The sequence below is a fragment of the Sarcophilus harrisii genome, chromosome 1, assembly GCF_902635505.1.
Source record: "Sarcophilus harrisii chromosome 1, mSarHar1.11, whole genome shotgun sequence".
In the NCBI taxonomy this organism is placed as follows: Eukaryota; Metazoa; Chordata; class Mammalia; order Dasyuromorphia; family Dasyuridae; genus Sarcophilus; species Sarcophilus harrisii.
In genome coordinates, this window is record NC_045426.1 from 363027882 (window position 1) to 363042254 (window position 14373).

General features: G+C 34.8%; 1 protein-coding gene across 5 annotated transcripts in view; it reads left to right on the forward strand.

The window, feature by feature from the left end:
- Positions 1-14373, forward strand: part of DYM (dymeclin) — a 525071-nt gene that overhangs the window by 432008 nt on the left and 78690 nt on the right. For all 5 annotated transcript variants that reach the window (XM_031945966.1, XM_031945964.1, XM_031945968.1 and 2 more), the window contains one exon: positions 12793-12906. In XM_031945966.1, the coding sequence (XP_031801826.1) occupies positions 12793-12906 (114 nt within the window). The remainder of the gene's footprint in view (positions 1-12792; positions 12907-14373) is intronic.

The window sequence follows — 14373 nt, forward strand, 5'->3', positions numbered from 1 at the left end:
CCCCACAGTCCTCTCTTGGGTTATAGATGGCTCTCTCTAACACAAGGCCTTTGCAACTGACCTGAATTATCTCATTATTGAAAAGAGTCATGTCTATCAGAATTGATCCTCGTATAATCTTCTTGTTGCTGTGTATAAAGATCTCCTGGTCTTGCTCATTTCACTCAGCATCAGTTCATGTAAGTCCCTCCAGGCCTCTCTGAAAGCATCCTGCTGGTCATTTCTTACTGAACAATAATATTCTATAACATTCATATACCATAATTTATTCAACCACACTCCAGCTAATGGGCATTCACTCAGTTTCTAGTCTTTCATTGCATGGGATGCTAGACTAGCTAACTTCTATAATTCCCAAGCCAAAGAATCCATGGATCTATGATTAACTCCCTTTCTGTATCTTTGTAAAACCTTTGAAATGGGTAAGACCTTTAAATAAAGGTAGAACTTCAACAGGAATAAATACTGGCCCAGTAGAATGGTCCAGTTTTTGCTCATTAAAAGAAAGGTTCTTACTTTCCTCAGTCACTAACATTCTTCATGTCATGTTATACTCTGTGCTGTTGTCCCACCCAATGAGACCTCACCATTCCCCACCATCTCTCTCATCTGGATGCTTCTCTTCCATGAAGGTTCAGCTCACCTTCTGTTTCCCACACCTTCCCTGGCCAGAGATCATCTCTGCCTCTGACAGACCCTTGATGCTTCATGCCTTTCCTATGTGTGTACTATAGTCTAACAATTATTTTTACAGTTTGTGAACGTGATAGCTTCCTTACTAAGAGGAAAACTTATTGAAGTCAGGAACATCTTGTTTCTCTCAAAGAAGAAGTAAGAGCTAGAAATGGAGCTTTGAAAATTGTCTCCGTGGAGATGGCTGAAGCCTTTGGAGTAGATAAAATCCTCAACAAAGAGACTGTAGAGTGAAAGACCCAGATGTCAGAAGATTGAACCTTGAAGATAAGGATATTGAAGAGGCAGAAAGAAGTAGACCCACTTAAAGTAACTGAAGAGGGAACTTGAGGAGGAAAGCTAGAGGGTAGTCTCAGAAACCCCAGGGAGAGAGCAAGGGAGGAGAGACACTGTTAAACTCAGCAGAGAACAGAGAATAAAGAATCATGGGACTTAGGGCTGAAAGGGAACTTGTAATATTCTCTTTAAAATGTAATCTTCTCTGTTGAGGTTTTCTTGGGATCTCTGGGAGCAGCCTTCGTTTCAGTTCAATAATCACCACACAAGTACAGCCAGGAGTTAAAGTCCAAATCCTTTATTGTCTCCTTCACTTGGGGCTCAGCTAGTTTTTCTGGAGGCCTTCCGGATCTTGGTTTCAGTGGAGAAGGGAAGGAGGAGAGCTTGCCATCACTTCTCTGTCTTCCCTAGTTCTGATTCTGGCGGAGTTTGTCTGAGCTTATATGGTCTCTTACCAAAGGTGTGAATCTTGTGAAACTGTAGTATGTACTAAGTACATGTACTGAACTAGAGAACTGTTAAGTACCATGCTAAATTAGATAACTATTGTCTCTATCAATTCCACTGACTTAGTACCTTGTAAGAATCCTTTGTTTCAAGTTCAGAGTTCTGGCCCATAACAGGAACTCAGGAATTTTTTTGTTCCAACCTCTTCATTTTAAAATGGGGATTCAGGAAGCAGCTGTATGGCCCAGTGGATAGAGCACAGCCCTAAAGTTAGGAGGATCTGAGTTCAGATCCAGCCCCAGATATTTAATACTAGCTGTTGAATGACCCTAGACAAGTTACTTAACCCCAATTGCCTCAACCCTCCCCCCCAAAAAAAAAAAAATGAAGGGGCAAAGTTATAAAAATCCTGTGGCTTGCCCAAGAAAACTTAAATTTATGGGCCAGCTAGGTGGTGCAGTGGATAGAGCACCACCCCTGAAGTCAGGAGGACCTAAGTTCAAATCTGGTCTCAAACACTTAACACTTTCTAGCTGTGACCCTGGACAAGTCACTTAACCCCAGTTGCCTCAGCAAAAAAACAAACAAACAACAAAAAAAAAACTAAGATTTGATACCAATTCTTTGGATTCCAAATCCATTTACTAGGAACTAAGCAGACATGTGTAATAATGTATAATTAATAGGAGTAACATGTTTTGTAATAATATGCATAATAATAAGCATGTATAATAATCTGGTCAAAAATTTTACCAATGAGCAACATTGAGCTTACCAGTCTGTAATGTGCAAAATACTAACTTTTTTCTCTTTTATGAAAATTGAAACATTTGCCTATCTCTCACCTCTTCTATCCTTCATGAATTCCCAAAGATTTCCAGCAGTGGCCCTGAGATAATAGTCCATTTCTGTGACAGTTTATGGCTTACACAATGTGTTTTTCCCTCTAATTAAACCAGAGAAGTGAACTGTACAATATTATCCCCATTTTACAAATGGACAACAGTGCTAAGGAAGTAAAATTGATTTTGCTCAAGGTCAACCTACTAGAAAGAATCAACTTAAATCCAATTCTTATTCCAAGTACCACATTCTTTCTGTTACATCATGGCTCAGATCACATCTACAAATTCCTTTAGGAATTGTGATATAATTCATTTGAGGAAGGTAGGTACACTCAGTATCTTCTTATGACCTTGGGTCACAATGGTTGGTTATATTCTCTCAGATCTAAGTATCTTTCTTCTTAATGGAGAAAACCAAAACAAAATGAAGGTTGAGCAGTTTTTCCTACGCTCATCTTTACACATTATTCTGTCGTCTCCAAACACTTCACATCCTTTTCTTGATATTGCCTTGGACAAAACTAAAGGAAAAAAAAGAAAACTTTTTTATTTCCTCTAGCATTTTGTGAGCCTCAGATTTCCTGGCTCTTCTTTCAGTTTTACTTTCTCTTTTCTATTCATCCTTGATTTGGGAGCCCCTCCTTCTACCTTTTATACAAGTGCTTAAAGAGTCTGAGCTCATTCAGAGTATTGGAACAATACAGACATGAAATGACTAGAGAACAATTGCAAATAGAAAACATTGTAGTTTACAAACAAATGTTATGAGGATGCCAAGTGCAGGAGAGGTCAGCGCAATATAGTCAGGAAAAGGTTTTCCAAAGGGAGTGCATCTATGGTGCCCTATTTTTATTTCCTTTAATCACATGCTCTTTTATTCTTCTTGATGTACTCAGTAGCAAGTTGGTGATAAAAAACTTAATTTTTTTCCCACTCCAATTTTTTAGGGTAGGTAACTTCCAAGCAGATATCCTCTCATTTATATTATTAATAAAGCATGATCTTTTGTTGTTTTTTTGAGCTGGTCAAAAAATTTCCTTAGTGTAACATTAAAATTGTGTTCTAAGCCAATACTATTTTGATTTATAGTAAAAAAAAAATAAAATAAAATAACCTCTACCTTCTTTGCCTCCATCCAAATAAAAACCCACTTGTTTTGTAATTTCCAAGAGTCTCTCAGAAACAATTTTTTTTGCTTTATCAATCAAAACCATTCTGTCACTTTCATACTAGTTTGTCAGATTCTCTTCTCATATTTCATGTCTGAAAAAGATCAAGATAAAATGACAAGCCATGATACTATATGCTGGTTACACCTTTAATATTCACCTTCAAATTGTTTTAAGCTGCAAAAAGTTAAAGTCTTTCTTGTGAATTTTCATGGTTTGACTGGCTTGCATTTTTCATATTTTCTTTTAACTATAAATATTTGTGGATGTTAGAGTTTTCCATTTTTACAAACTAGTATTTTGATTTAATGATCATTTTAACAATGTTCATTCCTTTCAGAAATTAACACACTTTAGCAACTATTTGTTCCTTGAGTTAAATGAATTTTTTAAAATTGAAAATAGTTTCATACTGAACTTTCATACTAATAATAAAGCTAATAAGTAAAGGAGATCAATAACTTGTATAATTTTTGCCATTTTAAAACTCACTTTCAAGAAACTAATAATTATTCTCAGTAAGTCTATTATTGTGTCTTGTCTCTAAGGATTTCAGAACAGTTTTTGGCCTTTTTTAAATGAAATAGGACAAATGGGTAAAAAAATTGCAGCTTGTTTTAGAATTAAGAACTCTGACATTTTTTATAATAATACTTAAGCATTACTTAGACTATGTCAACCTCAAGAAAGGTCAGCATATTTTAAATTAATAGACTAAGTCATAAAGAGTTATGCCAGTAATGAGTCTGGTCCTTTTCCATTTGGCCTTTGAAGTGTTAGACAATAGCAGGCACACTATTTATTATTGTTATGTTGAAAAGAGCAATGATCTTGGATTCAGATAATATGGGTTGTAATCCCAGCTCTCTACCTTACTGGCTGTGTAATCCTGAGAAGTCAGTTACCTTTGCTGTACCTAAATGAGGAGTTAAGAGACTCTGGACTAATGGCTTCTCTCAGGATCTCAAACCCTTTATTTGAAATATGAGTGAATTTACCATCTTGGAAATCCTTTGAGAGTAAAAAAAAAAAAAAAAAAAAAAAAAAATCACTGATTCTTCTTGTACTTGCTCTGTACTTGCCAATGAGGGTTCTCTAAACTTGAACTGGCCTGCAGAATGAAGTTGTCTTTGACAGTCTTTAAAAGTAAGCTTGATATACTTGTCCCTGAAAAAAGATGAGAAAACAATTTCCTGCCTTCTTTGCCGAGGTGGAGGATTATGGGTATAAAATATTGCAAATAGTATTGAATTAGTTGTTATGTTGGTTAGTTTTTCTGAACTGCTTTTTTAAATCTTTTTTTAAAAATTCTTTGTTAAGGGGGACAATTCACAAGGGAAGAAAGGAAGAGAGCTATGTTCAGAAATAAAGATGATAGAAACACAAAAGATATCAAAAATTTTTAATTTAAAAATTACTTTAAAAAAGTAATCTGGGGCCTCCATTTCTATTATCAGTTTATTATGATAAAATAAAAATTCCAGTATATAAAATATGCTCTCATGGTATAATTATTTAGATATCAAGGTTATTGTGAAAGTTGTCAGACTACTTCTCCTACATAATTCCTCATTCATCCCATGCTGCAGTGTACTCATGCTCAGTAGGCACTGGGTGCTCCTCTTTGCTCCTCTTCATCCATCCTCTTGAGAACTGAAATTATGTTCATTGTGGTCTTTCTCTAGATACTTAGAGTGAAGCTGACAATATACAACTACCATACACTCCACAAAATGTTTCCCATTGCCTGTGGTCACACAATGAAATCAGTTTTTCCAATGTCTTTGCCTCTTCAAGAAGAACTTGTGAACATCCTTTTCTTTAGCTACAGCTTTCTTTAGTTGTCTGGTTTTATTTAAATTGAGAACGTCAAAATTGAGGCAATTGAATTACTTCAGATGTTATGCTAAGTGGTGAATAGAAGTGGATAAAGGACTAAACATAAGATCAAGAAGACCTGAATTTGGATTCAGCTTCAGACAATTAGTAGCTAGCTATGTGACCCTGAGCAAGTAACTTTACCTTTGTCTTCTTTAATTTCTTCATCCATAAAATGGACACATTTACGCTTATTTCATAGGGATATTGTAAAGATCAAATGAAATAATATTTGTAAATCACTATATAAATTATTATTGTTACTATCATGTCCATTAAATCCAAAAGAAATTCATTGAATAGTCATTGCATAGGTTCTCACATTTATATGCTAACAGCTGAGTTGCTGCTAAAAACAAATCTAAAAACTTTTCTCTCTATTGCTTTAATTCATGCATCTCTATCCTTGTTATATGTGATAAGTTCTTCCAGATTTCTTATGAAATAGATTCATCGTAACAACAGATAACATTTATAGAGCATTATAAAACTTGCAAAGCATTTTACGTATATTTTTCTATCTTAAACCATAATGCCAGCTTAACAATACCAGAAGGGGAATCTATAATGTTCCTAGTCTCTAAAGTTTTCATGTTCTTGATATTTCCAGGTATTTTAAGTAGTCATATAAAAAGCTGCTTTACTTGGTCTGCCCTGAAGATTACCATTGTGGGGAGGGGAAAAGGATTTTTTTTTCCTGTGCTCCTAATAGTCAAAAACTAAAAATTTTTTCACTATTCTTTCTTTTGGATTTCTTCCTTCCTTCAAAACTTTTGAAAGTTCCATTTTCTTAATTTATCACCTTATTTTCTTATACTTTAGGGTTATATTTTTTTTCTGTCAGTTCTACCCATATCTCTCACTTGTATTGTAAAACCATCTGTTCTCCATATATCCATCTTTCTCTTGCTAAGACAATTGAGAAAAGATCTTCATTGTCTTCATCACATCTGCCCAATTTTTGATTGTTTTGTTATCCTTGTCAATAAGTTCTTGCATATTTTTTAGATGTTGCTATCAAAAAGTGATAAACCAACTGCCTAAAGTTCTTTTAAAATTCAATAACCATTTCTGAATGCCTAAAATAGATAAGCAAACATTCGTGGCATCCAATTCACTAAAATTTCTGGTAATATTTATCTTTCTTTAACATTTTCCAAGCTTTTTCTTTCTCATCCTTTATCTTCCTTATTTTCTTCTGCCTCAAAACATCCCTGAAATGTTTGTTTATGTTTACCCTGGCTATTTTCTTCCTTCACAGACCTAACCTTGAAAAGAATGGGTAGTGGAAGAGGCCAAATGTCTTCCATTATTTTTAGCAGATTGGAAGTTGAGAGTTGACATTACTAGTTAAGGCATTCAGTAATGTTTAGACTAACCTTGAAGTACATTTAACTTCTCTTGAGAGAGTCAGATGTAAAAAAAAAATCTGCATTTATTTTCTAACTAACCTTGACTCCAACTTTCTCTTTTGCCATTCTTGGTGTCCATCCTGTAGCAGTGCCATTTCCATAGAATGGTTAGGACTTGCATCTTATCACCAATAAAGCTTATGGAATAAGAACCAGGTTTTATCCTGTACAGCACATTACACAGAATTGCTATTCAATAAATATTAGATTATGACCAATACGTTGATAATAGAAAATGTTTATCCCCATTCTTTCTATCTCAGATGGAAAATTTAGTAATTATCTCAATACCTAACTGAATTCTGCAGCAGGCCTGAAAAGAAATGGAGGCAAAGAATGCTGTAAGAAAACCTTGTTAACTGAAAATAATGGGCAGACAGTGCAATATGAATTACATGAAAGCCTATATATATACTATTTTTAAAGATGGAGAAGTTTACAACTTCTAAGTATGGCATATGTTATATAAACTATTAGATAAATAGTAAAATTAAGAAAGTTAATTTTTCAGAGTTATCCTTTTAAAAGTGTGCCTTACAAAATAATAAATACTAAATCCCAACAACAGATAGTACACTAGTTAATTGTTAACCTAACCTACAAATTACAGATACTTTGAAGTAATAGTTGTCTCTTCCTCCATTTGAAGAATCTTGTGGTTTCAAAATGCATTCCATCCTTCAAGGAAAACATTTTTTAAATGTTTATCCTTTTTAAGAATTGTGTAATTTTTAAAGTGAGCTTTTTAATATAAAAGTTTCCTATGCCAATGAAATCACAAGTCCAGGCCCTATATCCAAAAAGTTTATATATCATATCAGATAGAATTTGAAATGTTTAGTTTTACTACATGCAAAAAGACTATGGTATCTCAGGTCAAGGAAAAAAAGCCAGACTTTAAGTTAAAATTTACATTCTACCATTTGACAAGAAAAGATAAGCCTGAGGAATATCCTTTAATCTAAATTTTATTTCCCAAGTTGTGGCTGTTTTCATACATTGCAGACTTAATACTGTTTTTGATGTCTTTGTCATTTGCAAAGGGGATAACTTCAATTTGTATTCCTTGGGGACTACCATTTCCTGATGATTAAAAATGAAATTAAAATAATAATAATAATAATAATCACAATGGATAGTTATATAGTGCTTCAAAGTTTTCCAAGCATATTACTAATACATTATATCATTTGATCCTTACAACTCTTTGAGAAAAGTGTTTTCTCCATTTTACAGATGATAGAACCAAGGCTCAGAAAGGCTAAGCAGATTGTCCAGAGTTACAGACATAGTAGTTGCCCAAAGTATGAACTTCAACTCTGGTCTTCATGACTCCAGGCCCAGTGCTTTCCACTTTATCCCACACCACTTTACCCAATATATTTTTCCATAGGCTATAGTTACCATGCAGTTTAGAGGGGTTGTTGAGGTGACATGAGGTATTAGGAAGAGCATTGGAGTCTAGAGGTAACCCACCAACTTAGAGCCCAATAAATCACTTAAGATGGTTCTGTCTTAGTCTTCTTCAAAGACGGAGACCCCACCACCTGCCCTCACCAAGTCATACTTCACATGGTTCTCTATGTACCTTATTTATGTAGCACTTTATAATTTACAGAACACTTATATCAGCCTTGTGAGGAAGGGTGTCCAGGCAGTATTATGCCCTTTACAGATAAAGACTCTGAGGGTCACAGCAGCTAAGTGACTGTCCCATAGTCAAACAGAGAGTGCCCCCGCGAGGATTGGACTCAGCTCTTATGACTCCTAGTGCAAGCCTGGGTGTGCTGATATCTCTGCCCCTAGATAACATCAGCTGAAAAAGCACTTTGAAAACTCTTCTAAAAAGCCCGGTATCCAAATGTAAGGCAGTGGTGTCTGCCTTTTACATCTTGGCACTCTCACGTCCAGCTGCCAATGCTTTCTTCTACAAAATTATTTTGTAGTTACATATTTACTTTGTATATATTTATATGTTTATATATGTCTCTTGCCAAAGAGAATATAAGAAACAAGGACTGGGGGTTTTTTTTGTTTGTTTTTGTTTTTGTTTTTGTCTTTTGCCCTCCAGTGCCTAGCGCATAATAATCATTTAATAAATATTTGTTCATTACTTGAGTGATAAATGATTTTTGGATAGATGAGTATGCTAGCAGGAGCAATACTCATATTGTACATTGTCCTTAATCCCTGCACTAGTTACTAGGTTCCAGATGAAGTTGGCCATTCTAGGATTATCACTCCAGTACCAGAAAGGATCTTACAGACCTCCTCTTTCAGATGAGGAAACTAGGGCCCAGAGAAGTAAGATGATTTAACTCAAACTCACATGGGCTTTGAACCCAGGTCCTCTGACTCCAAATCCCATCATCCAATCCATGACACTAATTCTGAATTTTATAACTAATCCATGAGAAATGAAATCATTTTCCATTCTTGCTACCAAAAAAATAAAGTGATCTTAATCCTATTGAAATTTTATCTTCTCCCAAATTAGTTCTTAAGGTACCCTATGTGGAATAAGTGCTCTAGATTTACCTACCTATAAGGGACAGAGACTATTCTGTACTCTACATAAAGTTCTCATTTATGCCATGATCAAAATAGACATTCTCTAAGTCCTAGCCTCAGGTAAAGATAGTAAGTAGAATATAAAGTAACCTAGTAGTTTAATTTAAGCTAATGGATAAAACTTTAATTTAAGCAAGTGCATGAGATTAAACTAAAGGTTGCCTGTTCAGAATGGGAACATTGAAATTCATTGATATTTTGAGCACTCTAAACAGCAGAAATTTTGTGCAAATTTTAGCGTTTTTTGAAAATAAGGAATTTATGCCTGGCATTCTTTAGTATAATTGAGCCATTAAGTACCAGAGTTATTCAGTTTTTATGTGTCATCTTTTCATGAGTTTCCTCTGAATAGTTTGTACCACGTGTAGAATATCAAGCTCATGTCTTTCAATACTAGTTCTTACGTGCCTCAGTATGTAAAGGTGTATCTGTGTGCTCATGTTACCAGTTACTTTGTGTTTCATAATTTTTGTCCCATTCTTCTCCCCACATTGTGTTCTCTTCCCCCTCCCCCCAATCAGATACATAACTGTAGTTTCCTCAAGAACTATTATATATACATATATATACTTTATGCCAACTACCTCTGGAATTCTGCATACTAGAACAGTGGCTACAACTGACTTGGCCTCAATACTTGTATTCAATGAAATTTGAGAACTTATGAAAGAAAAGAATAGTGATACAACTCACAAGCATTTCATTTTTTTTTAAACTCCATTACCAGTCTTTAAATATCCAACCCTCTATTGAGAGAATAACCTTTTACCAGCCAGGAGGGAGGGCTTGCCTGGCATGTTCTAACCTCCCTTATATATACTCATACCCCAGAAAAGCACAAAGCTTCACATTTCTGTAAATCTGTGATCTGGTGAACATCATCCACAGGTTTCTTGACAGGGGGTTAAACGTGACTTTGACATTACTCAAAAGGTCTAGCTGACTAATCAGAACATGACATTGAACAATTACTGTTCAAAGCCAATAGGATAATTGAAGGTAATGTACTGTACTTAGGTTTCATGAGTTGCAGCCAAGGTCTGCTCTGAAATATGGTAGGCAGAGGAAGGTTGTAAAACACCCACTGTGGAAAAGTATGTTCCTTTGAAATGTGGGCTTTGAGTTAGACTAACAAAGCATTCATTTTTATTTTGCTTTAAAATTTGTCTATTCTTGGCAATTATTGGGGTGGGGGAGATTAGAGGAAAGGGTTGACCTCCTTGAACAGTTTTGATGGGTTGCTATGGCAAATGATAATAGCTAGAGCAGTGTTGTTATCATCACTAAAATTACTGTTGTCTACAATATCTGATTTGGTTGGGGAAAATAGGCTGAAGTCCTTGAATGAATGAGATTGTTGGATACGTATATCCTGACCTCACAGTTTTACCCATTTGAAATGTTTTGACTAAGCTAAAAAAATCTAAAGGACTTTACCTTAAACTTTGTTCAGCAAGAAAATGTTGATTACAATCCATTTGACTGTATAGTTCATGTCAGTTAAATGAATGATGATAATTTTAACTTTTAAAAAATATGTAGAAAAGATGTTTGAAAAGAAGAGTATCTTATTTTAAGACTATTGTTACATTTGAGTAAGTTGATCCTCTGTGCATATAGCTCTGCTAGTAATGAGAATTCCTTGTGGTGTGGAGCCAATAATCTTTTGACCCAATAAAATCAAAACTGTCAAAATATGTAATTTAATGTTGCTCCATTTTAGTCATTTCTATCTACATGTGAATTCTACAATTAAACCTTATCTTGGATTATTTAGATATTATTATACAAATATTTGAAAGAGCCCAAGAACATTGTGAAAGTTGAAAAATATATAATCTTACAAGCAAATACAAAAAAGGTAGAAATTGCATGTATGAGCCTCCAACATAGAGAAACCTTTAAAATATAAAATTTTGCTTTTAAGATGCTTTTAACATTGTTTTGGCATTCGTTTTGTCCACTTTTCAATCTCTGCATTCAAATCAAATAGTTTTGAGCAGAGGTGTTATGTTTTTTTCCCCCTGAGAAACTTATCACTTCATTTAAAAGCAATGGTTAGTTTAACTAAATCATATGTGTGTTCTCTAAAATATCCAAAAATTAAATGCAAAATAAAATTGTAACATATAATCATTAAAATTTTGCTTTAAAGAGGTCTTAAAAAATCCTAGATAGCATAGACAACATTTTGATAGTTTTTATTATTACATTATCTTTCATCTATATTATGCTTTTCTTTTCAGTTATAATCATATACAATTTGCCAAGCACCTTTTCTGGCAAGACATAGCCAGTCCTACACACCATGGACATGATCCTAGACCCGGATCATATCCAAAGGAGCTTTTGGTAAATGGGGGGAAAGCAGTAATGACTGGCCTACATTGAAAGACCAGCACTGTGTAGACAAAACAAATTTCTCTCCCACGTTGCTGAAGAGCTGGTGCTAGCAAATTGCTTAAGATAAAAGAATGACTTAGTAGAATCAAAAGTAATCGAGCCATCAGCTGCTTTTGTTTTCACTAACTGCAGTGGAGTTGTGAGACATAATTATGTTAATGGTCCCTGGCTCCAGCTGGGTCTCTTGGCTTTCCAGAACAAAAGCAGTTCAAGAGAGTTTATGGGATGCAGTTCACTTGTTCTATTAGAATGGTGTTGGGGAAAAATTATTGGTGAAGAGTTTATTCAAAATAGAATAACCTTTTAAGTTTTAAAAGGAAAACATGCAAGAAGTTGTGAGTATCAATTTGCATGGATTTATATGAAAAATTAAATTGCTGCTACTTTTTTCAAAATAAACTTTTAACTTGAAACACCACAAAAAAAGTTTACTCATAAATAAACACATTAGAATCTAGTGTTTCCTAATAGAATAGTACTTCTAAGTCTTTGATTTCCCCCTGAATAAAACTTTGCATCTATGATGTAATTGTGACATTTAAGATGTTGTTTTAAAAGACTTTTGTTTAAAAACGATTTCATTGTGTTAAGTGAAAAAAAATATCTAAAAGAGTTGTTGCCTACAGGATGCTACTATATTATTAGCAAATTCTGGTTTGGTTTTGCTTCATACTGGATGTAGACTGCCAAAATTTTCAATTAACTCTAGTAGGTATGTATAAAAAAATAAAATTCAGAGCCAGTTCTGAAAACATTAGTTTCTTCCTATGTTTCTTTTCTTGGCATTACTATTAAACCACTAAACTGATAAATTTGTTTGTTATCTACCTTCTGGGAAAATGAAATGGAGAAGACCAAACAAATGAAGACAGAAAGAAGAGCTGGAACCAGAGGTGTAGCCTCTTAATATATGTTGATTGATGGATTGATTATTGGAATAATCTGAAGACCCATGGTGCAGTCATTAGCCCTGTAGCCAAAGAAGTATACTTTCAGGATTATGAAGCAAAGATCACTTTCCTTTAGAGGCAGCATTGTATTTGCTAAAGTGGTGTTTCCTACATCAACTTGTTTAAACCATATTGCTTTCCGTTTCAGGTGATCACCTTCTTTAGCTCACGACTACAACAGGCTGGAGCCGAGCTGTCAGTGGAAAGAGTCCTGGAAATCATCAAGCAAGGAGCTGTTGCACTGCCCAAAGACAGGTTGAGGGTAAGAGCTTTCAAAGAAAAAAAGTCAATTAGAACTTGGTTCAGATACATTTATGCAAATATTTGTGTTTGAACAGTTAGTCTGTCAGTCAACAGGCCTTTATTAAGGTCTTTACTATGGACCAAGCACTGTGCTCAGCACTAGGATACAAAGAAAGGCAAAAACTATTCCCTGCCTTCAGGCAGCTCACAGTCTACCACAGCATACATAAAACTATGTACATACAAGAAAATGCAAATAGAAGGTTCTCTAAGAGGAAAGACACTGAGAGAAGGAGAGAGGATCTTTTTCCAGAAGGTGGGATTTGATCTTGCAATAAGACAAAATGGGTTAAAGAGCTGAGAAGGAAGAGAATTCCAGATAAAGATAACAATCAGTGAAAACTCATAGTCCAGAATTGAAATACTGCAAGAGTGTAAAGAATATCAAGAAAACCAGTATACAAATATGAAGACAATGGAGGTAGGGAATGGAGGATCATATGTGAAGAACAGAGTGAGACCAGTTTAGTTAGACCATAGAGACAGGAAAAGGAGAAATGTATAAAGAGGCTGGAAAAACAGGCTGAAGCCATGTTATAAAGGATTCTAAAAGCCAAACAGGAGTTTTTATTTTATCTTAGAAGGAATAAGTAGCCAGAGGTTTTGTTGAGTAGGGCAGACATGGTCAGATCCTTGCCAAAGGTAAATCATGTGGATCACTGATTGGATGGATTGGAGCAATGAAAGACTTAAAGGACAAAATCAAGAGACTATTGCAGTGTTGTAGACTAGTGATAGTAAGGGCCTGACCTAAGATGGTGGCTATATTAGTAGAGAGAAGGGATTAGATGCATGAGATACGTGAAGATAGAAAGAACTACATTCCATGACAGATGTTCATTTTGTGGTGCTGGAGTAAGAAAGGGTAGGAATAATATCCTAATTATAAACCTGAGAGACTGAAAGAATGGGTGTCATCTTTGGGAAGTTTGGAGACTGGTGGTAGATTTGAAAGGAAAGATTGAGTTCAATTTTAGACATTTTGAGTTTGAGTTATCTCCCATATATAATTTAAAATATCTGTTGGCAGTCAGTAATACCAGACTGAAACTCAGGGGTGAGACTGAATTATATATACATCTAAAAGTTACTTGCTTAGAGTTAATGCAGTCACCAAGAGAGAACATGTGTAGAATTAAAAGAAGAGGATATAATACAGAACCTTGACAAATACTTTCGGTTAGGTGGCAAGCTATTAATGATGAACCAGGAAAAGAGACTGAAAACATCAGTATGGTAAATGTTGATGGCCCTTTAGTCATCCTGTCCTCCAAGTTTATCAGATTCTTTCACTTCTATGTCCTATACTTTGACTCCACCTTAGCAAGACTGATCATACCTTTAATCTCACCATTACCATAAATATTTTGTTTCCATGTTCAATAACTCTGAAATTCTTCATATAATCATAACTGCCTATCCTTCC